The 22,012-nt window shown below is 37.1% G+C and overlaps 1 protein-coding gene across 50 annotated transcripts in view; it reads left to right on the top strand.

The window, feature by feature from the left end:
• PPFIBP1 (PPFIA binding protein 1) overlaps window positions 1-22,012 on the top strand; it is a 167,085-nt gene that overhangs the window by 127,882 nt on the left and 17,191 nt on the right. For 6 of the 50 annotated variants that reach the window (XM_072765667.1, XM_072765674.1, XM_072765675.1 and 3 more), the window contains 11 exons: window positions 2,041-2,133; window positions 2,465-2,557; window positions 3,941-4,055; window positions 6,759-6,803; window positions 7,860-7,921; window positions 10,571-10,652; window positions 14,030-14,184; window positions 18,738-18,853; window positions 19,595-19,651; window positions 20,962-21,022; window positions 21,401-21,430. In XM_072765667.1, the coding sequence (XP_072621768.1) occupies window positions 2,041-2,133; window positions 2,465-2,557; window positions 3,941-4,055; window positions 6,759-6,803; window positions 7,860-7,921; window positions 10,571-10,652; window positions 14,030-14,184; window positions 18,738-18,853; window positions 19,595-19,651; window positions 20,962-21,022; window positions 21,401-21,430 (909 nt within the window). Of the gene's footprint in view, window positions 1-2,040; window positions 2,134-2,464; window positions 2,558-3,940; window positions 4,056-6,502; window positions 6,536-6,758; window positions 6,804-7,859; window positions 7,922-10,570; window positions 10,653-14,029; window positions 14,185-18,737; window positions 18,854-19,594; window positions 19,652-20,961; window positions 21,023-21,400; window positions 21,431-22,012 lie in introns of all 50 variants that reach the window. The other 44 variants (XM_072765697.1, XM_072765693.1, XM_025995051.2 and 41 more) reach the window with 10 other exon arrangements.

Genomic DNA, 22,012 nt, shown 5'->3' with positions numbered 1-22,012 from the left:
ATTATTCAACAGTGCCCCCTTCTGGTAAGGGTCCAGATGTCAGAAATTGAATTTCTGTGGAGCCTGAAGAGTTTCTCTGAGAGGGAAAAAGGAATAGTAACAGGTATTTTCTTTTTAAAAAGAACCGGAATTCTGATGAGAAATTAGTTGGAAATAATTTTAATTCCATTTTTTAAGGTTTTATGTTAAGGAGCTATTTCCAGATTTTTTTTAGCTTGAGTTATGGGGAAATAGGGCTTCTTTCAGGTTGGAGATTCACATTCATACTTACAGTGTTGCCAGAAAGGATATTTGGGTAGGGTTTAAAAAAAATAGAAAAATTATCTCAGTTTATAATTCTAGTTTCTTCAATTCTTTTTCTTTGCTAATTGTCACTATTTCTAAATGAAGTGGTAAAATAAAACAATACCAAATAGGCGTTCAAAGCTATTAAGCATGAGAAAGTGGAAAGAGATATATAAAAAAGACCAGACAGATGAAGGAAGATCACTAAGAATTTATAGTATGCAAAGATGATTAATAAATGGGAGATAAATAAAAGAGAGAAACTGATTTTTCCCTTAGACTTAAATTCTGAACATGTTGATAAGGAATCACAACTAAAATGTTATTAAATGATGTCAGACAGTTCCTGACCTCATTCATGAAAGGAGAAAATAGATGTCCTCTTACTGAAACATTGTGTTAATAATAATTAAAATAATCACTTCTCAGCCTTTTGGCTAAGATCAAGTGTAATAATAATTATAATAGAGGCTGCCTGGGTAGCCTAGTTCGTTAAGCCTATGACTCTTGATTTCAGCTCAGGTCAGGATCTCATTTAGCCTTCCCTCCTCATCCAGCCTCCCCTGGGGCTCCCTGCTGAGTGGGGAGTCAGGCTTGAAAATTCTCTCCTCTGCCCCTCCCCATGTGTGCACATGCTCACACACAAGGGTACCAGCTCTTTCTCTTTAGAAAAAAGAAAATAATAATTATAACGAGTAATTATTGTATAATTCTGCTGAGTAATTATGTAATTGGGAAAGGCTTCTCTTTCCCTATATGTGCATCATGCATAGAAGTTTAGTAAGAAAGTTATATTTCTTGTAAGCATTTATTTCTTAGTTCATTTTTGTATAATTCTGTCATGTGTTACTTTATGGCTCACGAATAAAGGACATGTAAAATGAGAAATAAAAACCTGTTAACCATTGGTGGGGTCTTCATGGCTTGTAGTAAAAAATAAATCCTCTCCACAGTAAATTAAGTTGGTATTGTGTGGCATTCTAATTCCCTTTTCCTACAGTCTGGGCTCTGAACAAAAATATGTCACTGTTTCTCAGAACACTTCTGAGGTTTACAAGTAAATTTTTTTGTTTTGTTTCGTTTTTAAGCAGAAGTAGAAAAAACATCTGACTGTATTTGTCTTATGAAAACTTTAGGATTATTTTCTTTTTCCTATTCCAAATATAACATTGTATTATGACAGTATGTTTGTAAATGGCAGAGCCCTCATCCAACCTCAAGTTGAGAATCCTTGGTTTAAAAGATTTACATTTCAAAAAGATGAAAAAAAGGATTTAAATTTCATTCCATTCTTCCATGCTCGGTTGATGAACAGTCTGCATTTTGGTAGACAAAGGAAGAAATTATTAAAATGTTTTTATAAGTAATCCACATATCACTGAAAAGTAGATGGTTTGACTAAAGAGAATTTTTCTAGTTAATTTTTAAAGATGAAATCTATATGGTGGTTTTCCATCCAGAAATAGCTGATGATGGATAGTACGTGATTGGCTACCTTTCTTAATCAAAACTAAAAGTCACGTTTTATTTCCATAATCCCATCACTGTAGGCCAGAGACATTGAGAATTTAAAGTAGAGTTTGAGCTAGAAAGATGCTTTGCTTCTCAGGGAGATACATTTATTTCCATTTGTCTGATTCAGTTCATACAATTTGAACCCAGAGGCTATTGAGTTAAGATTTCTAAGGTGCTATTCTGGTATAGGTAAGTGTGTTGCTGCTTTCCTAATGTATTTCACTGTGCCTTTTTTGACAGGGGCTAATGCAAGAGATCAATGATCTGAGGTTAAGAGTCAGTGAAATGGATAATGAAAGACTTCAGTATGAAAAAAAGCTGAAATCAACCAAAGTAAGTTTTCCCAAGGGCAAGTCTGTCAACACATGACTCACTATCTATGATCAATAATATAAATGAGTGTTCAGTGAGTGTTCAATTCAGTATATGAGAAAGAAGGCATTTAACAGTGAATGAAATCCCCCCACCCCCCAAGCTGGAGCCCTTCTTGAATTTGAACACCACTATTCTGAATAAAATCGGGTCTTAACTAATCTAGTAAAACATAACCTGTTACTTCTTGTAGTTACCTAACCTTCTTTGATAAACCGATACTGTCTTCTTGGATACTTAGGCTTATCTTTTTCTACCTGTGGTTTCTTTCACACCTCTGTCTCTCTACCAGTCTTTAATGGCCAAACTTTCTAGCATGAAAATCAAGGTGGGTCAGATGCAGTATGAAAAGCAGCGGATGGAGCAAAAATGGGAGTCACTGAAGGTGTAGTAGACTTTGGGTAACGGGGTCTTGGGCCTGTTGCGTTCTGGCTTGTGCTGTTTTGCTGTGATAGTGTTTTTAGCAGCATGTGCATTCATCGTGTGTGTGTCATCTATTTTTAAAAAATATATTTAAAGCTGATGAAAGAAACGATGCGATCCCTAATCTTGTTTTCAGAAACGTATGAAATAGTTAATGAAAAACAATAAATAGGAGTAATAAAAGTATTCACTTACAAATTAAATATCACTGTCTTAGGGTATCTGAGACCCAAGCTTGGAAGAATAGTTGCAAAAATGCACCTGTGGGGGGGAAAATCCATATTTTATCAATATATCAATAGCAGAGACTGCTTCTTCCTTTGGAACTTTCTTGAAGGTTAACTCTATCGTGGCAGTGAGTTGAAATTACTGCTTGAAAGAAGCTTCTTGCCAGTGCTACTGAGAACTTGTATTTGGTGTGTCCACGCCTACCATAAGTAAAAAGTATAGGGCCAACTTCCTCACTTCACTGGAGATCCTCTCATAGTACTAAACATAATAAATATACCTAGAGATTGAAAGTAAAATGTCTATCAAATTTAAAAGTACATTTGTTAGCACTGCCCAGCTTTATTTTCTGTGCTAAATACAACCAGCAAAATTTCAGTTTGCTAAAGCTAATTCTTCACCAAAATTAAACTGAAAATTAAAACATCAGTAAATAGACTTTTGTTTGGACTTGGAATATTTAGTAGCTGTGTAGTGAAAAAGAAGGGAAGGATTTAAAAATCTATTTAAATCTTTTTTCCATTGTCATAGGATAATTCTGTTCTTTAATTTTGGTGATGAGGATGAATTATTTAGTCCCATGATTTAGCTAACATTGTTCATCACCTGCTACCTTACCCATTAAATTAAGCTTTACCTTGTCCAGGGAACGTGAGTGCCATTTTGAAATACTAAATAAATCTTAGTTGAGTCTTAATTTATATTTTCCAGTTTGCATTTTATTTTGCTTTTATGACACTAAATATCTAATTTGACACTAATATGACACTAAATATCTAATATCCTCGATTAACTTGGGGAGATTTCTTTCTTTAACGCAAGATTTAACCTTAGGGCTACCCTTGTCCTAATTATACTTTAAAATATTTTGTTTTAATTTGGTCACACAGAAGCTTGAAATACTTATACCAGAATTATTATACATTGACCTCCATTGATTGTCTTGCTTCCTGCTTCCCATTGCCACTGTCTGGTTTCTGAAGTCTACATCTAGATTTCTATCGTTTTTTTGTATCATTCACAAAAAAACTAATTATTGATTTGAGAGTTGCCATACTCCCTGATATTCTCTGTTGGTCGTAATCTACTGTTTTAAAATGAACTTAATCATTTGTAGGATGAACTGGCATCTTTAAAAGAACAACTGGAAGAGAAAGAATCTGAAGTAAAGAGGCTACAAGAAAAATTGGTGTGCAAGATGAAAGGAGAAGGGATGGAAATCCTTGATCGAGGTAGATATATACACTTGACATTTGTTTTCTTACTTCGTTACTATCCTCCCCACGCAACCCTCCCTCCCTCACTAGGTCTGTAAAAGGAGCCAATGTTAGTGATGTGTCATTACAGGAAAGGCAAGGGTAGCAGAAACCATGGAAGACCAGTTCCAGGACAGCAAGGAATCCTCTGAGACTCCTTCTTGTACCTGCAGATCTGTGAGCTTCCTCTCCAGAGCAGTTTGGAGAAGGGCAGCTCTTTATGTTATTGGGTGTTTATTTTATATTACTAAGTTGTAAATTCTCATGAGAGAGTTCTTGCTCAAAACGTGGTACAAGGTAGTGATAGAAAGCATTCAAAGGAATCATTATTATGTTCCAAGATTATTTCCCTCTGAACCAACCGTGAAACAGAAATAAATTTAGAAACCTTTCCTGCCCTTTTGAGAGAAGAGAGGAAAAGACTGCATGTCTTTGGAAAATCAATGAAAATTTCTGATCATGGATTGGACCCTCAACCTGCTAGAGAACAAAAATAGGCTAATTCTGTTTTTGAAAAAAATGTGTGAATTTATCAAAAACTTTTATCGTAATTGAGGTTTTTCTCGAATATTGTATTTGGACTGTAATTTTCAATGTACATTATACTTGATAGAAAATAACTTGGATGAAAGGTGTTTTTTATGTCATGTTTGAAATATAAATGCACGCCACACCTGACGACACTAGGTTTAATTTAATCTTTCTTTGCTATTATAAATGCTTGTGGCACTGCAAGGTACCAAAGCAACTTTGGACTCTTTTGAAACAAAAAATTACATTTAGTGTAGCTTTAGTACATTTTTATGTATTATGTGAACATATGAATACATTTTATGTATTATGTATTGGTAACATCATTGTCTATACAATGAAGGTCTTGAATTAGGTTACATGTCATATCTTTCTTGGCTCTAGGATACCCTGGCTTTATATACCTATAGTTGCAATTCCCTGTGGATCAGAAAACTCAATTCATCAAACATTGAGGGAAATGGATTTTTTTCCCCTTATATATTTTGGGCATATATAGAATTGTAGTTGTGTAGGGTTGGGTTTTTTATTTTTTAAGGATTTTATCTTTTTATTCATGAGAGACAGAGAGGCAGAGACACAGGCATAGGGAGAAGCAGGCTCCATGCAGAGAGTCTGACGTGGGACTTGATCTCGGATCTCCAGGATCACACCCTGGGCTGATGGTGGCGCTAAACCGCTGAGCCACCAGGGCTGCCCATGTTTTGTTTTGTTTTTAAGTAAGCTCTACAGTCAACGTGGAGCTTGAACTCACCACCCCTGAGATAAAAAATCACATACTGTGCCGACTGAGCCAGTCACGCATCCCTAGATTTTGGTGTTTTTATTTTACTTATTTATTTTTTAATTTTTAAAAAAGATTTTATTTATTCATGAGAGACATAGAGAGAGGCAGAGACACAGGCAGAGGAAGAAGCAGGCCCCATGCAGGGAGCCCGACGTGGGACTCGATCCCAGGTCTCTAGGATCCTGCCCTGGGCTGAAGGCGGCGCTAAACCACCGAGACACTGGGGCCGCCCAAATTTGGTGTTTTTAAAGGACACTCACAGATAGGTCATGCTTTTAGGGTTTTAAAAATAAAATGGAATCATAGGACTTGTGGACTAGAGGATGTGTTAGAGTAGTGGTACCCAAAGACTGATACTGGTTTGCTAGCTGCTTGTTACCAGTGCACAGCCAGGTAAATTCAAGGGTTGAGAACAATGTTTAGAAACTTCATGGTAAATAAATAAATAAATAAATAAGGAAGGAAGGAAGGAAGGAAGGAAAGAAAGAGACAAGAAAAGAAAAGAGAAAAGAAAAGAAAGAAAAGAAAAGAAAAAGAAAGAAAGGAAAGAAAGAAAGAAAGAAGAAAGAAAGAAACTTCATGGCAATCCACATGTTGGCATAACATCTAACTGCATGATCAGTGGACTCTTTTCATTGCACAGGAGATAGACCATTTCAGTGTTGTAGAATTCAAGTGGAGGAGGGTTTACTGTGTCACAAGCAATGTACTGGGCACATTCAGGAGGGCCACGCGTTGAATTGTAATGGAAATGTAAAAATATCAAAGCATCACTAATGGTTTTTTCACCACATAGAGTGTAAGGAGTGCTTGTATTCCGTAGACCTAATTTTAATACAAGAAAATCAAGGTTCACAAAGATGACGTGACAGATAGAGGAACTCAAATTTAGGTCTTTTGATTAATTATGTTCTCTTTCTAACCTTACACAGAGCATTATGTATTGTAGTACTATTACTAAAGTCACAAAATAGTGTTTAATATTCGGCTTTTTAGGGTTAGAGTCGCTTTGTTTTAGGTAATAGGAGACTAAATAATAGTGCTTTTAAAATATTTATTGTTATAATGTATACTAACTTCCAATTCGATGGGTTTTCCTGCACAGATGAAAATTTTAAAAAGAAGCTCAAAGACAAAAGTAAGGTTTTTGGTGTATTTCCATCAGCCTTTACATTCACCAAAAGTGCTACTTGGACTGTTCTTTGCATGTTTTTAAAACATTTCTCTCACCAAAGATGTAAAATTGCTTCATCGATAAGCTCTCCATTTCTTCAGAGTGCACAAAGTAGAGGGTAAATAAAAACGCAATAAAAACAAGGAGTAAAAGGTCATTTTGCTGATTTTTTTTTTTTCTGATTCAGCTCCTTTGCTCCACAGGATACAGCAGAGCACCCAGAGTAGTGAAGGTGAGAAAGTATTTTCTTTGTAGTTCAGGAGATACTGGGTTAGTGTTTTGTAGCCTGTTTTTTTTTTTTTTTTTCACTGAGATCTACATTGGGAGTTAAACATACCCTTTTGGTGCTAGAAAAGAAATTGAATCCAGACTGAGTAACAGAACCCAGATTATATAATGCAGCATAAAGATAAATCCTTAATTAAAAGACTTTTTCCTCCAGCTACTGAATTCTTAAGAGAATTTGGCATCAAAAAAACAAAACAAAAACAATTTCTGCAGGATATACCTTAATTAAAAATGTTAGATCAGTGGTGAATGATGCACCACTATTTAAAGTTTTTTTTTGTTTGTTTTTGTTTTTTTTCCCTAGAAGCAGGTAATCTTGGCTCAATTTTTCTTCTGTTTGAATTTTTTAAATTTATGATTTCATTTTAGGTTAACTTTTCATTTTAAAATATTGTTTATTTTATTATTAAAGTAACATGCTTTTGTATTTATCAAATTTTAAGGAAAATTGCATTTACCTTACTTTGGCTTTTACATTTTAAAATAGTGTTGGAAATGATGTTTATAGATGAAGCAAAGTACTTATTATCCTTCCATATGGAACCCACAAGCAGCTTCTTATTAGCATGACTATTCATATAAAAGCCACATTCCATCAGGCTCTTACCATTCATGTCTCCATCTTGGTTAAAACTGAGTATCATTTTCTCTGCTTTTGTCATCATGTACACTGTTCATTGCTTTCACTCACTGCTGTCTAGGTTTCCTTTTTTTGAAAATTCTGTGTTTTCATAGTTACAACACTGACATTCCACCGTCAGTGTTATGAAGACTGTTGTTGGTCTGAGAGAGGGCAGTTAGCTCTCACCTTTATTGTTTGCTTTCTGGAGTGATGACTATTCAGGTGACATAGAAAGTGTTCGTTTTTCAGATTTTCCCCAAAAAGAGGTTTTGGATGGTAACATTTCATTAAAACATTTCAGTCTGAAGAGTCAGCCTCTTGTTATTGTCATACACATTAACGAAACTGACTTCTGATGTGATGTTGTGATGTTTTCAGATATTGAAGTGCAAAAAATGAAAAAGGCTGTGGAGTCCTTGATGGCAGCAAATGAAGAAAAGGTATCTAGATGAAATTAAAGTATTTATGTGGGTGTGTACCATCATTTTGATCATTCCATGCATTTTCTTAAGATATTTCCATTTGAAAAAATATATCCTACATACTACTATGTCGAGGGACGATTGTTCTCTGCCCCCACATGCCTGCTCTCGGTGCTGGCAGTTATAATTGTGGCTGAGTGCGTGGAGTAGTGGCCAGCCAATAGTGGCTTCCCTGAGAATTCCCTCCCCCACCTCCCCATGAATCTGGGAAAATGTTCAAGCTTTCAGATCATTTCTTTATATTCAGGTGGGAAATGAGAGAAAGGGTAAAGCTCATAATGCATCCTTTCTGTGGTCACTGGAAATTCTGGGCCAACATGAACTCTGGAAGGAGGTGGCCTAGGACAACTTGAGCTTCATGATGAAGTTGATTTTATTCATATTATTTCCTTCACACTCCTGGATTCTTTCACATCAGGAATTGTCTCTATTCTTCTGAGAGTTGAGATAGGAAAAAACAGAGGCAAGGGCACTGTGAAATCAAGCATGGCCCCAGGCACTGTTTTAGTAGTTCCATTGGCCAAATATACAGATCTCCAGGGGTTCTTTTCTTCCAGTTGCTTCTCTCACTTCATCTTGCTGAAAGCAGAGAAACAGTGACCTCTAAAGCAAGATGTTTCTTCAAGGCCTACCTCAACAGCCATATATCCAGCTGGCAGCAATGGTTGGGTTCAGCTCCTTTCATCGGAACTACTCTTACCTCATCTTCCTGAATGAATAGAACCAAGAACAGAGTAATTTATTATGTGGAAATAAATTCATTGTCCTATCCACCCACCCATATATAGGTTTCTTTTTGTTAGTCTTTCCCACTATTGAATAAAAAGGAAAGTCATTAGCAAGGTGCCCACATAGCCTTTACTTTTTAAAAATAATCACTGAAATTCATTTAGTTTTAATTTCTAGCTCTCAAAAAAGCATCAATAATAAACAAAACTCCCAATGTTGCCTAAGGGCTTACTAGACACTCAAACTGCATTAGGAGCATCAAGGGTGACATAAGTTTTAGAAGTTCCAGAAGGCTTCAAAGAGGCCATGTTTGAGCAAAATCTGAGGAAAAGCAAGAGTTGTTCATCAGGAACTTGAACGCTTCTAGGGAAAGTGTCTGTGAGCCAAAACATGTCTCAAAAGTAAGGCTGGAACAGCTCAGTGCATGTTGAGAAAGTTCAGAATGAGATAAGGTGAGAAGGGGTATTTCAGGCTGTCATTTACACAAGTTGTCATTTACACAAGATTTTTTTTTTAATTTTGGATCTGAGAATAAGTTTCTAGTTTGAGTAACAAGGTAAATGATAGGGCCCTCAAAGAGTTAAGGAAATGTAAGCTCAAGTACTAGGGGCAAACAATGAGCTTAATTTTGGAGACCTTCAATTTGATGTGCTCATGGGACATTTAAAAGGAGATTTCCCATAGGAAATTAGAAAGTGAATCTAAATTTTGGGACTAATGTATAATTATACATTGGGTAGGGAATGAACCCCATCAATTTTAGGAGACATACAGAATTGTAGATTGTCGGAGACTAAACTATAGTTGATGTATCAGTTAGGTTTTGCTCCATGACAAATCACATTTATTATTTCTCATACTTCTGATGGTTGGCTAGGTGGTTCTTCTGGTCTGGGCTGGCTCTGCTGATGTCTACAGTTAGCTGCTGGGTGGGATGAGGCTGGATGATTAACAGACTTTTGTAGGTAGGTTCCATCTGGGATGTCTCTTCTCCAAATTGTCTGTCATCCTCCAGTAGACTAGCCTGTGCTTCTTCACATAGTGCTCACAAGGTTCGCTAGAGTAGAGAGAGAGGGCAAGCCCTAATGTGCAAATACCTTTCAAGACTTTTCTTGCACCACATTTGTTGATATCTCTTTGGCCAAAGCAGGTCACATGGCCAGGCCCAAAATCAGTGAGGGAGGAGCTAGGGAACTCATTTTTACAATTTACCAAAGGCAGAGTAAAGGACAAAACTTTTAAAGCACTAACAGTTTATAGTCGGGGCTGGGTGGTAGGTAGTGGGGATAGTAAAAATAGAATATCCATCTGGTCAAGGAATTAAGAAATCAAAATAGAAGAAAAAAAAAGTGGAGGGAAATGTGAAAGAACTGGAGAGTGGGGTCAAGTACCAGAGGTCAAATTAGAAAAAGGATGAAACGTACTCATTATTTTTAGTAAACAGAAATTCTGTGCTGACCAGTTGATGCAACTTTGGCTGAGTGTTTTGAGAAGAGAAAAGCCAAATGGTGAATGATGACGGCTGATAAAGATAGCAGGTGTAGATCTTTCTTTCAATTCCTGACCTATAGGTTGGAGAGAATAATTAAAGTTGATTTTTTTCTTTTTCTTTTTCTTTTTTGTATCTTATTCCCCTGTTTTGTTTTTGTTTTTTAAAGATGGCAGCTGAAGGATAGGATCTCTAAATTTAGAGGTACTTTTTCTCTATCTCTGATGTATGTAGGAAAACCATTCTAGATATTACCAGTTTTACTAAAGTTTAGAAGTATTCTTTGAATAGTGTAAATAATTCATGTCTACGTATTCTTTGTGCCACAAATACTTTTACTATTTATTTAAGGTCATGGCATTAAAGATGACAATTTATTTTATTAATAGGATCGGAAAATAGAAGATCTTCGACAGTGCCTGAACAGGTACAAGAAAATGCAAGATACAGTGGTGGCCCAAGGTAAAAAAGGTAGTGTAGCTCCTATAGGTTTTTCTACTTTACTTGATTTTAAGTGGCTATAGATTTTTACATTTGGCTTCATTTTCCTGGAATATCAATTATTCCAAATTGTTCGTTCATTCATTCATTCATTCATTCATTCATTTCAACAGTATCATTAGGGATCTGTTCTCTACGCTTTCTTGGTATGTAGGCCAATGAGAATACTGTAGATTGTTCAGTCATGGAAAGCTTCTATGTGGAGTTCATCAGAATTCCAAAGAGAGCAAAGAAAACAACAGCGTGCTCAAGAGCCTATGCTGGAAAAAGGGCTTGGTGTATTTAAGAAAAAAAAAAAAAGGGATCCCTGGGTGGTGCAGTGGTTTGGCGCCTGCCTTTGGCCCGGGGCGCGATCCTGGAGACCCGGGATCGAATCCCACATCAGGCTCCCGGTGCGTGGAGCCTGCTTCTCCCTCTGCCTGTGTCTCTGCCTCTCTCTCTCTCTCTGTGACTATCATAAATAAATAATAATAAAAAAAAATTTAAAAAAAAAAGAAGACCATCATGACTGGAAGAGAGTGAGCAGAGAGAGAATGAGATGAGATGAGCTGATAGGAGTGAGTGCTGGTCAGGTCAGGCAACACAAGACATTCAGCTCTTTGAGCCCAGAGGGATCCACTGAAGGGTTTTCACAAATCTGCAGCATTTTTGTAACAAATACTGAGAGGAGGGAGCATTATTGGAAGGAAGAGAAGCCAGTCAAGAGATCCTCATAAAATTCAAATGGAAAGATATGATGGTACTAATTGGAAGTATATTTTGCTGTTAAAATCAACACAGTGGTGTGATAAATTAGATGAGAGTGAAGAAGAGGAAAGAATCAAGAAAGATTGATGTTTCTGACTAAAGCAACTACGTGGATGATTCCATTTACCAAGATAGATTAGCCTAGTGAGGGAACATTGGAATGGTTAAGGGGGATTGTGTTCAGCTTTGAATGTGTTAAAAAAACAAAACAAAACCATAAAACATCTAGGTAAAAATAGTCAACATCTAGGTAAAAATAGTCGTGCTTTGATGGGAATTAAGGAGTATACTTGTCAGGATGAACACAAGGTGATGTTTGGAAGTGTTAACTCTATTGTACACTTGAAACTAATATTACACCGTATGTTAACGAGAATTAAAAACTTAAAATACTCATGCCCTTTTTTTTTTTTTAAGTTTGTATTGATTTATTCTTGAGAGACACACAGAGAGAGGCAGGGACATTGGCAGAGGGAAAAGCAGGATCCCTGTGGGGAACCTTATGCAGGACTTGATCCCAGGACTCCAGGACTACAACCTGAGCCAAAGGCAGATTGCTGAACCACTGAGCCACCCAGGCGCCCCTAGTCATGCCTTTTGATGTATTATTCTTTTACTTGTGCACAGTTCAGTTGGCCGTTCTCAAGTGTGGAAAATCTCTGAGGGCGGGGGGGGGGTCATTTAGAACAAAAGTGTGTTAAGAACAAAAGTGTGTTAAGTTTTCTTGTTCATTAACAATGCATAGGTGGGATTATTTGCTCTAAAAGTAAGCACTGGTAGTAAATCTTTTTGAAAGTACTTGGGAAATACTGAGATTTTGGAGTTTCAATTTTGATGAGTTCAAAAGAAAATCCTACTTCAGAACAGGATTTCTGGGGAAAAAAAAAAAAAGGATCTTAATCTTTTTGTCCACATGACTTAGCATATATTTTTACATAGTCATAGCATTTAAAACAGTGTTTGAGGGACGCCTATGTGGTTCAGTGGCTCAGTGGTTGAGGGTCTGCCTTCAGTTCAGAACATGATCCCGGGGTCCTGGGATCAAGTCCTGCATCGGCTCCCTAATGGGAGCCATCTTCTACCTCTGCCTGTGTCTCTGCCTTTCTCTCTGTGAGAAAAGGGGTAAATATTATTCCTAATCATCCTAGCATGTAAATTTCATGGGGTTTTGTTTTGTTTATATTTTAAAGTAGACTCCATGCCCAGTGTGGAACTCAACATAGGGCTTGACTCTGACTCTGACTCAAGACTCTGACATCAAGATGTGAGCTGAGATCAAGTCAGATATTTGAGGCACCTGGGTGATTCAGTTGGTTAAGTGTTCAGCTCTTGGTTTGGCTCAGGTCCTGATTTCATGGGTCTCGAGATGGAGCCCTGCCTCAGCTCCTCACTCAGTGAGAAGTCTACTTGAAGATGCCCTCTCTCTGTCCCTTTTCTGCCCTGTGTACTCTCTCTCTCTCTTCCTTCCTCTCTCTCTCTCTCTCTCTCTCTCAAATAAATAAAGCTTAAAAAAATTTCATGTGGTTTTTTTTCCATATTTAAAAAAATGCATATAAAATGTGAAAAGAGGTAGTTTTTAACCACCATTGAAAATTATATCCTATTCTGATGAAGAGTTTATAAACAGTGATTTTTCACTAGGACTTACATTTACTTAGTTAATCCGTAGAGAATGCTAATAATACCTACATTAATGAAATTAGAATAAATAATAAAACAATTAAAAAGCTAAGTCTAGTTAATAGCTTTAAATGAGTATATGATTTATCATTTTGTATTCACAGAATAGTGTTTTAAGCATCATTTTTTGGTTTTAAAAAAGAATATTTGGCACAGTTGTTCACCTAATCCTTCTCATCACTGGAGATGTAAAAGAAATTCTCAAAGTTGGCTGGATATGTGGTTACATTTGTCCATAAGTCTATTCTTTCTGCATTAAAATAAATGGCACAGAAGGATTCTCTTAAGGAATCAAAAGATTGCCTTTTTTCTGCTTTTTTCCCCCCAATAATACAGTAATGATGAATATTGAATTGTTTCCTGATAACTCTTTTGCTGTTCAGAATTAGTTTGTTGTACCACTGATAATTCTCCATCTTGGTTATTTCTGAACTGAAATTTGTAAAACCCCCATTTCTGAAACAAAATGATGGGAGGACTGTTGGACTAAATTAGCCTCTGATTGCCATGCTGTGAGTCCATGATTGTATTAATACTATTCCTGGGCCTTAGGTGCTCATAGTTTAATATGTTTCCTACATGCTATGTTGTTATTTTTCTAAGGATTTCAGGAGAAGCTGACTCTTTGATTTTTGAAGATGAGGGAAAAAATTTTATTTTAAAGATTTTGTTTATTCATGAGAGACAGAGAGGAAGAGACCTAGGCAGAAGGAGAAGCAGGCTACTTGCAGGGAGCCTGATGTGGGACTCGAACCCAGGACTCTGGTATCATGACCTGAGCCAAAGGCAGATGCTCAACCACTGAGCTACCAGATGCCCTGGATGAGAAAAATGTTTCTATTCAGTTGGTATCCTTCCTCCAAAAGTGAAATGTAAATGAAAAGCTGCTGTTGTCCTCCTTTTGCTTTGTGTTTTCCTAGGCCAAGATGGCGACTTTGAAGATCTGCTCACTTCCAGTTCCATCTCCACTTTGCTGGATGTGCAGGGTTTTAGTGACTTGGAGAAGAGTCTATCGCCTACACCAGTAATGGGATCTCCCAGTCGTGACCCATTTAACACAAGTGTTCCAGAAGAGGTATTTATAGACTGAATATTTTATTTTCTTCACATTGAACAGACTGTGTCACTGAAGGTTAAAATGCTGTTGACAGCATGAAAGACATGAGATCTTTTCTCAGTTCAACTACTGACGGAGTCTTGGCAATTTTTGTGTCAAGACTCAGTCTCGCAGGACTTAATTTGAAAGGTGTGTTTTTCTCTGGCCCTTTAATAAGTAAATGCCTTGGACAATGTCAGAATTGCTTAAATAATTCAGGAAAAGCATGGGAGAGAGTGTCATCCTATATAGATTACAATCTACTTATTAGAGAATAAATAGGGAATAAATGAAGGCGGATAAAGTGAGATTATATAAAGAAGTTGATTTTAGTCACTTCTGATGGTGCCTCTGAAAAATGCTATACTAAAATTTCCCTTCTTTAGACTTGGAAAAAGCAACTGGACAGGAATACTCAATCTTGAACTCATTACTTCTCTTTTATATCAAACCGGTGCCAAAATCTGTTTCCATTATCTATTGCAAACCACTCCAAAATTGGTGGGTTGAATGACATTTATTTTGCTAACAAATTTGTATATTTGGGCAAGGCTCAGCGGGAACATTTCTTCACTTCACTGGGTATCAGTTGGAATGGCATGAAGGCTGGGGGCTTGAGTCATCTGGAGGCTACCCCTTTTGTATGTTGCATGATTGGGTCTACTGTTGGCCAGAACCTCAACTGAAGCCCTAGCTGGAAATACACATGACTGCTTGACTTTCTTGTAGCATAGTGTTTAGGTCCTACGGATGGGCATCCCAAGAAAAGGTCTAGGCAAATTTCTATCACCTTTTGTGATATGACTCAGAAGTCATGTGGCATGGTCACAGGTCCACACACATTCACAGAGAGAAAACATAGACCCTCTCTCTCTCTCTCTCTTTTTAAGATTTTTATTTATTTGAGAGAGAGACAAAGAGCATAATCAAGGAGAAAAGGGAGAAGCAGGCTCCCTGCTCAGCAGGGGCTGTATCCAAGGACCCTGGGATCATGACCTGAGCCACAGGCAGACACTTAAGCAACCGACCCACCCAGGTGCTCAAACCTTACCTTTTGATGGACAAGTAAAAATATTACATTAGAAGAAGAACATATGGGATAGCATATATAGGGGTGCTACCATATTTGAATAGTACAATATGTCCCTCTACTCTCTGGCTACATAGTTTACACCCTTCTTTCATGCAAATATATTCATTCCGTCTTCAAAGACCTCTTGGTCTCATTCTAGTTAGGCATCAGCATCCCAGGATCTTGTCATTCAGGCCAGGTCCACATGTTGTGAAACTCCTCAGGTACAACTTCTTGGGCATGGCTTCTTGAGTAACACTCCATTCCATTTAAAGAACCAGGATTGAGGCACAGTCAGTTAAGCATCTGCCTTCGGCTTGGGTCATGATCCTGGGGTCTTGGATAGAGCCCCGTGTCAGGCTCCCTGCTCGGCAGGGAGTCTGCTTTCCCCTCTCCCTCTGCCGCTACCCCCTACCCCCGCTTGTGCTCTCTCTTTGTCTCTCTGAAGTAAATAAATAAAATCTTTAAAAAAACAAAACAGGAAATTAAAGGTCAAGCTATCTGTCCCTTATACACCTGACATACGGTGGTGGAGTAGGCGTAACAACTGCTAGGTATTCTCATTAACAAAGGGGAAAATGGAAGACACACGGGTGTCATTAGTCGATAGCAGTTCCAAAATCCAGCCAGGCCCATGTTGCGAGCTCCTTTACAGGGACCCAGTCCTCTGGGCTTTTGGTCATTCCTTTGGAGTCATCTTTCCATTTCCTTGAGAAGGAACTTATAACTGCAGATGAGTTACATTCTGTAAAAGTGTCTGTACAGGTCCAAGGCCTTCTACCTTCTACTGTCTCTGTCCCTCTTGGTCTAATTTGATGTAATAATTTATTCACTTGGAATTTCTTATGAATCAATTTATAATCCACTCCATCAGGTAAAGCATAACCACAAATATCTTAACAGTAAGCCTTTAAGTTTTCTGTAAGGCTACTATGGAATATCCCTCTACTTTTAGAGTTTTTGATCTTTGTGAAGGTTTCAATGAGATAGCCACCACAAGTCTTCCTGAGGTCTTAACAGAGGCACGCCTAGGGCTTCTTGACAGCACCTGCATCTTTGCCCTGAAACTATTTCTCAATTTTAATGGAATGTGCTGTCTAGAGAAACTAGGAGTAGGAAAGGTTGGGTCTTTTCTTTTCTCTTCTCTTCTCTTCTCTTCTTTCTCTTTTCTCCTTTTTTTTTTTTCTTTTCTCTAAACAATCGTGGCTCCCTTATGTTTAACAGTTCCTTTTTTTGGTCTTTCCTCTAACATTTGATTGTGAGAAGAAACCAAATGGCATCTTTACTTTTCACATCTGTTCTTGCTAATTACATCATGAGAAAACAGTTTGAACTGAATGAAAATGAATTCAAGGAGGAAACAACATTTCTCTCTTCAGTAAGTGAGAGAGGGCTAAAAGGTGTCATTAACAAGGAAGTAATGGTAGGGAAATTGGAGGAAGATGGTCAAAAGGGTACAGACTTCCAGCTATAAGAGAAATGAATACTGGGGGTGTAACGTACAACATGATGACTATTGTTAACGCTGCTATCTGGTATATTTGAAAGTTGCTAAGAGTAAATCCAAAAAGTTCTCATCACAAAGAAAAAAATGTTTTCTCTTTTTCTTTTTTAAAAAATGTATACAATACTACATGTCAGTGATATATCAATAAAATTGGAAAAGAGGCAAGGAATTAGTTAAGGAATAAGAAATATATTAGAGGGAAAGAAAATCCCCTAATTGCTGACTATATATTTATCCTGAAGGGAAAAATAACATTTGACAGCCAATGATGTCCTTGCTTTATGAATCAAGCAACATCCAGTTTAGCAGATGGAAAGGAACTCTAAGGATCTGTACAAAATGAAAGGTTTTTTTAGGCAGAAGGAAGCAGGAGCAGGGAGTCATGCGAGGCATTTGCTGGCTGGTTAAAGTAGGATTACTTTCCTTATGTACAGTGAAGGGAAGTCTTGGAGTGGGGCCAGGTACCTTGTATAGAGTAGGCAAGTGCTGATGGGTTGATGTAGTCCTGCCTTTTCTGGAAGCACAATGCATAGTAACTAAGTTTTGATTCATTGACATGGAGCTTAATACGAGCCCCTCCAACTTGGACCCAATCAGATTATTTTAACAGACTTCACATGTTATAGCCTCTTATGGTCTCAAGGGATGAGACCACCACTCAATAACTGGAACAAAAAGAAATCTCAAAGCTAAATTTATTAATTAAGTGAACTTTATTGGTCAAGGACAATCTCTTTGATTATATATGGGGCTTAGGGGGATGCTTAGAGCTCAGGGATTGATTGACTTTCAGAGACTGGAGTGAGTTGAATATCACTGTGCGTGTGTGGTTACAAAGGTGAGACTGTTTTTGGTTGATTGGTATCTAGAAGGGAGTTCAGTGGTGTGAGTCTCTACCTTCCTGGCTGACTTCAGAAGGGAAGAGCAGCAGTCAGTAATTGGTTGACTGGCAAAGTGAATTCACTGAGGTAAATTTTGTTTACTTTTTTATCACAATATTTTGTTTACTTTTTTATCACAATATTTCATTTATTAGTTTATGATGTGCTCGTACTGTACTGTTCTATAGTTGTCAGAAATTATTTAAAACTAGAGTGTAAGATTTCTTTCATAGATTCCATCCTTAGGATACACAAAGCATTTGTTGGGGAAAATGTATTAGACATTTTTGTTGTTGCTGCTGTAATATTGTTGCTAAGCAAAGTGGTTTAGTGGTATCCACACATTAACTGGTTTGAACCACATTCTATGTTAGACTAGTGGTAGAAAATAAAGTGAAGAGGTGCCTGGGTGGCTCATTCGGCTAAGTGTCTGCCTTCAGCTCAGGTCATGATCCCAGGGTCCTGGGATTGAGCCCAGAGTTGGGCTCCCTCTTCAGCAGGGAGTCTACTTCTCCCTCTCTCTCTCTCTCTCTGTCTCTTTCTCTGTCTCTCTCTCTCTCTCTCTCTGTGTGTCTTCCCCTGCTTGTGCTCTCTCTCTCTCTTTCTCAAATAACTAATTAAATAAATAAATCTTTTTTAAAAAAGAAAGTGAAAACAGAGGTGTATTTACAAAGCACTTTATCCAAACCTCCTCTTAAATCATGACAACCCTGTAAAGGTAGGCATTGTCATTCTCATTTTATAGAGGATAAAAACTGATGCCCAGTTAAGTGACTTACCTAAGGTTAGAACCAAGATTTTAACTTGGTCTTAAAGTTGTCAGGATCAACTGTTGACTTACTTGTTGGTATTATGTTTATTGAAAACCAAGTCCCAAAATGACCTTCCTCCAGAATGTTTTCACTAACACTTGTTGATGTTTATATCCTGAGACCATTTTATGAATATAAGAAGTATTTATTCTAAACAGAGTGTATGAAATTTCACTGATAGACCATTTAATTGTCTTTTTTTTTCTTTATGACTTATTCCTTGCATGACGGATTTTTGACTTTCTGTAATTACATTGCAGTTCCACAGCAGCATCTTGCAAGTTTCAATCCCATCATTATTGCCAGCATCTAAGAGCTTGGAAACTTCTGAAAAAGCAAAATTCCCTCCTCAACCAGAGACATCCTTTGAAGAAAAGTATGTCATTTATGACCTAACATTGCAATATAAATGTTCCACAAAGTAGATCAAGGAAACACAAGGGTCCATTGTGTGTATTTACAGACACAGATTTTACCCAGAAAGGCAAGAAACTGTAAGGCATATGCCAAGGGACCTGCACTCAGTTCTGTATTATTGAAATAAAAGGTGCGAAGCAAGAAGTCATAGGAGTTGAAGCTGGGGAGGTGTGGTAGTCAGGTTAGAGAAGGATTTTAGGGCACTTGAGTTGTATGTCCTAGATTGTAGGGGACCGTCAGTGGGTTGCAAGCCCCATAGTGACAGTCATGTACCTGAGACTGTTTGGAAGATGGCTCTGAAGGATTCAGAAGAGGGATACAGTAATTTCTCTGTTGACAAGTAGAATTTTGAGGGATCATATTCTCATTACTTATAAACAAGCCAAATAAAAATATATATAATAGAATATTTTAAAAGAGAGGAGCTCGTAGGAGGCTCATTCGGTTCAGCAGTTGACTCTTATCTCACCTCAGGTCTTGACATTCAGGTAGTGAGTTCAAGCCCCACACAGGGTGTGGAGCCTACATAAAAAAAAAAAAAAAAAAAAAAAAAAAAAGTTTTAAAAGAGAGAGAAATTGCTTCCTTAGCAAAAAAAAAATTTTTTTGACAATCCTTTTCACTTAGAATCTATATAGTCTTTTATATGGTCTTTTACTTGTGAAGCACATAAATTCCTTTTTTTTTTCTTTCACATTTTAGTGATGGAAAAATAATCCTTAGTGCTGCTGTTGAAACCCAGCCTTGTGAGAGTCTTTTGTAAGTTATATTATTGGATATGAAAAATGTCCTTGATGCCTGGAAGGGAGGAGGCTTCTGTCACACTGATCATAACCACAATGAGAAGCGGGTGACTGAGGCCAGAGTACATTAATGCAGGTGTAATGGTTGGATGTGGGGGAGATGGGATGTTGTAAGTTAACAAATACTTGCTCACTAACCGTTATCTATTATCTCATGCCAAGTTTTCCCACACCTTTACCTTCCTTCATCAGTTTTTACGTGAAGTTCAATGCTTTGAATTTGAGGTTTGCACTGGCTTGCATTTTGACTCTAGGAGAGAACAGAGGGAATGATAGAATGGCTGGAAAGGCTGTAGTGTGGTTTGGTTTTTGTTTTGTTTTGTTTTGCACTCTAGTAAAACGGCCCAATATCTATGTCTATCCAAGTTAAAGTGTGAATTAGATTAGGAAAATCCATTTTCAGAGCAGTACTCAAAGATGAAATCTTATCTTTTCTCATCATTATCTTTTACTTTATTTGGTAGTCGGAATGTCTAGCAACTTATGTATACAAAACATGAGAGTTGCCTTTTCAAAGTTTGTATATTTATATTCTACTTCTTAGAGCAAAGATGTTGCTTTTTCTCTCTCTAAACTGGTCACATATTCCTGCCTTCAGTTTTTGAGACCAGTTCTATATAATTGAAGGATAGTTATGTGAAAGAGAAAATCTGTGGATGTTTCAACAGTGTCACTTTGCCTTTACTAGAATAGCAAGTGAATAGCTATGGGCAGCAATAGGGATTTTTCTTTTATGCCTTGATCAGAACTATAAGATGAAGTACTTGGCCAGATTCAGAAAATGGATTCCTTTGTGAATTAAAAAGTAACACCTTTGTTGTTTATTTTAATTACAAGGATTATATGTAAATAGTATGGGAGTATTTTAGAAGTTCCTGGTATATTAACTAAAACTTAAATAAAAATTAAAATTAAAAAGTTCCTGATCTAAATGTATGCATGAAAGGATGCACCACTAGTCCATGGAAAAAAGCTGGTTTATTTTCAACTATTGACATCACAAGGATGGTCCTAAGTGTTTTTCCAGCTATTCTAACATTTGCAGGACATTTAGAGTTATTGGCAAGACAGTTAACCACCTCTGCTTTTAAAATAACTGTTATAATTTAGTTAAGCACATAAGTGACTGCCTGAATCCAGATTTTCTTTTATTACCCGGATTTAACCCACACACAATTTTAGTTTCTTTCCAAGATATTCTATTTAGAAACAGTGGCACCAGCGCCACTTATTATTAATCCTAATTACTATTATTCTTATTTTTAGAACTTCAAGTCTGCAAAAGTCTAGCAGCCTGGGTAATCTGAAGAAAGAGTCCTCAGATGGGGTTGGTTCTGTGTTTTATTTATTTATTTTTTTTGTCTGTTTCCCTGAGCCAAAAATATTTTAGGGATCTTCACATTTAGGGATTTTCCCATTTTGCTAATAAAACTGTTAAGAAGAGCTTTGTGGTTTCTCCAATGCAAATGTATTAGAAACCACTGTTAATGGTAAATATTAAGAAGTATGAATATGAAGGGTTAAAAGTAGTGTATAAAATCAAAAGTGAACACTTTTAATAAACCATTACTGGAAATAAATGAAACTGAGATTGTGTAGCTTAGAAGAAGGTGTAAATTTATTTTAATTTCTGGAATTGTATGTGATAGATTCTGAACATATAAAGGATTCCTTTAACAATCTGAAATATTATTGTTTTGAACAGGAAAAAGAGTCTGTTCAGAAGCCTTCAGAGGTAATTTTTATATCCAGATTACAATGTGAAAATGTTTAAGACTTTTAATACATGTGATTGCTTAAATATCTCAAAAAAAAAAAAAAAAACAAAAAAACCAAACTCAGAACCTCCAAAACATGTTAAGTGAAGGAAGCCAGCCACAAAAGATCACATATGACAGGATTCCATTTATGTGAAATATCCAGAATAGGTAAGTCCATAGAGACAGAACACAGATTGGTGGTTGCCAGAGATGGAGAGGAATGGAGAGAAACTGCTTAATGGGTAAGGGGTTTTATTAAGAATGATGGAAATGTTTTGGAACTAGGTGGAGGTGGTGGTTGCACAACACTCTGAGTGTACTAAATGTCACTGAATTGTTCAATTTAAAATAGTTACCTTTTTTTTTTTTTTTTTTTTTTTAATGATAGTCACACACAGAGAGAGAGGGGAGAGAGGCAGAGACATAGGCAGAGGGAGAAGCAGGCTCCAAGCACCGGGAGCCCGACGTGGGACTCGATCCTGGGTCTCCAGGATCGCGCCCTGAGCCAAAGGCAGGCGCCAAACCGCTGCGCCACCCAGGGATCCCTAAAATAGTTA

This window comes from Vulpes vulpes, chromosome 8 (assembly GCF_048418805.1).
Source record: "Vulpes vulpes isolate BD-2025 chromosome 8, VulVul3, whole genome shotgun sequence".
NCBI lineage: Eukaryota > Metazoa > Chordata > Mammalia > Carnivora > Canidae > Vulpes > Vulpes vulpes.
This window is presented reverse-complemented; position numbering and strand designations above follow the sequence as displayed.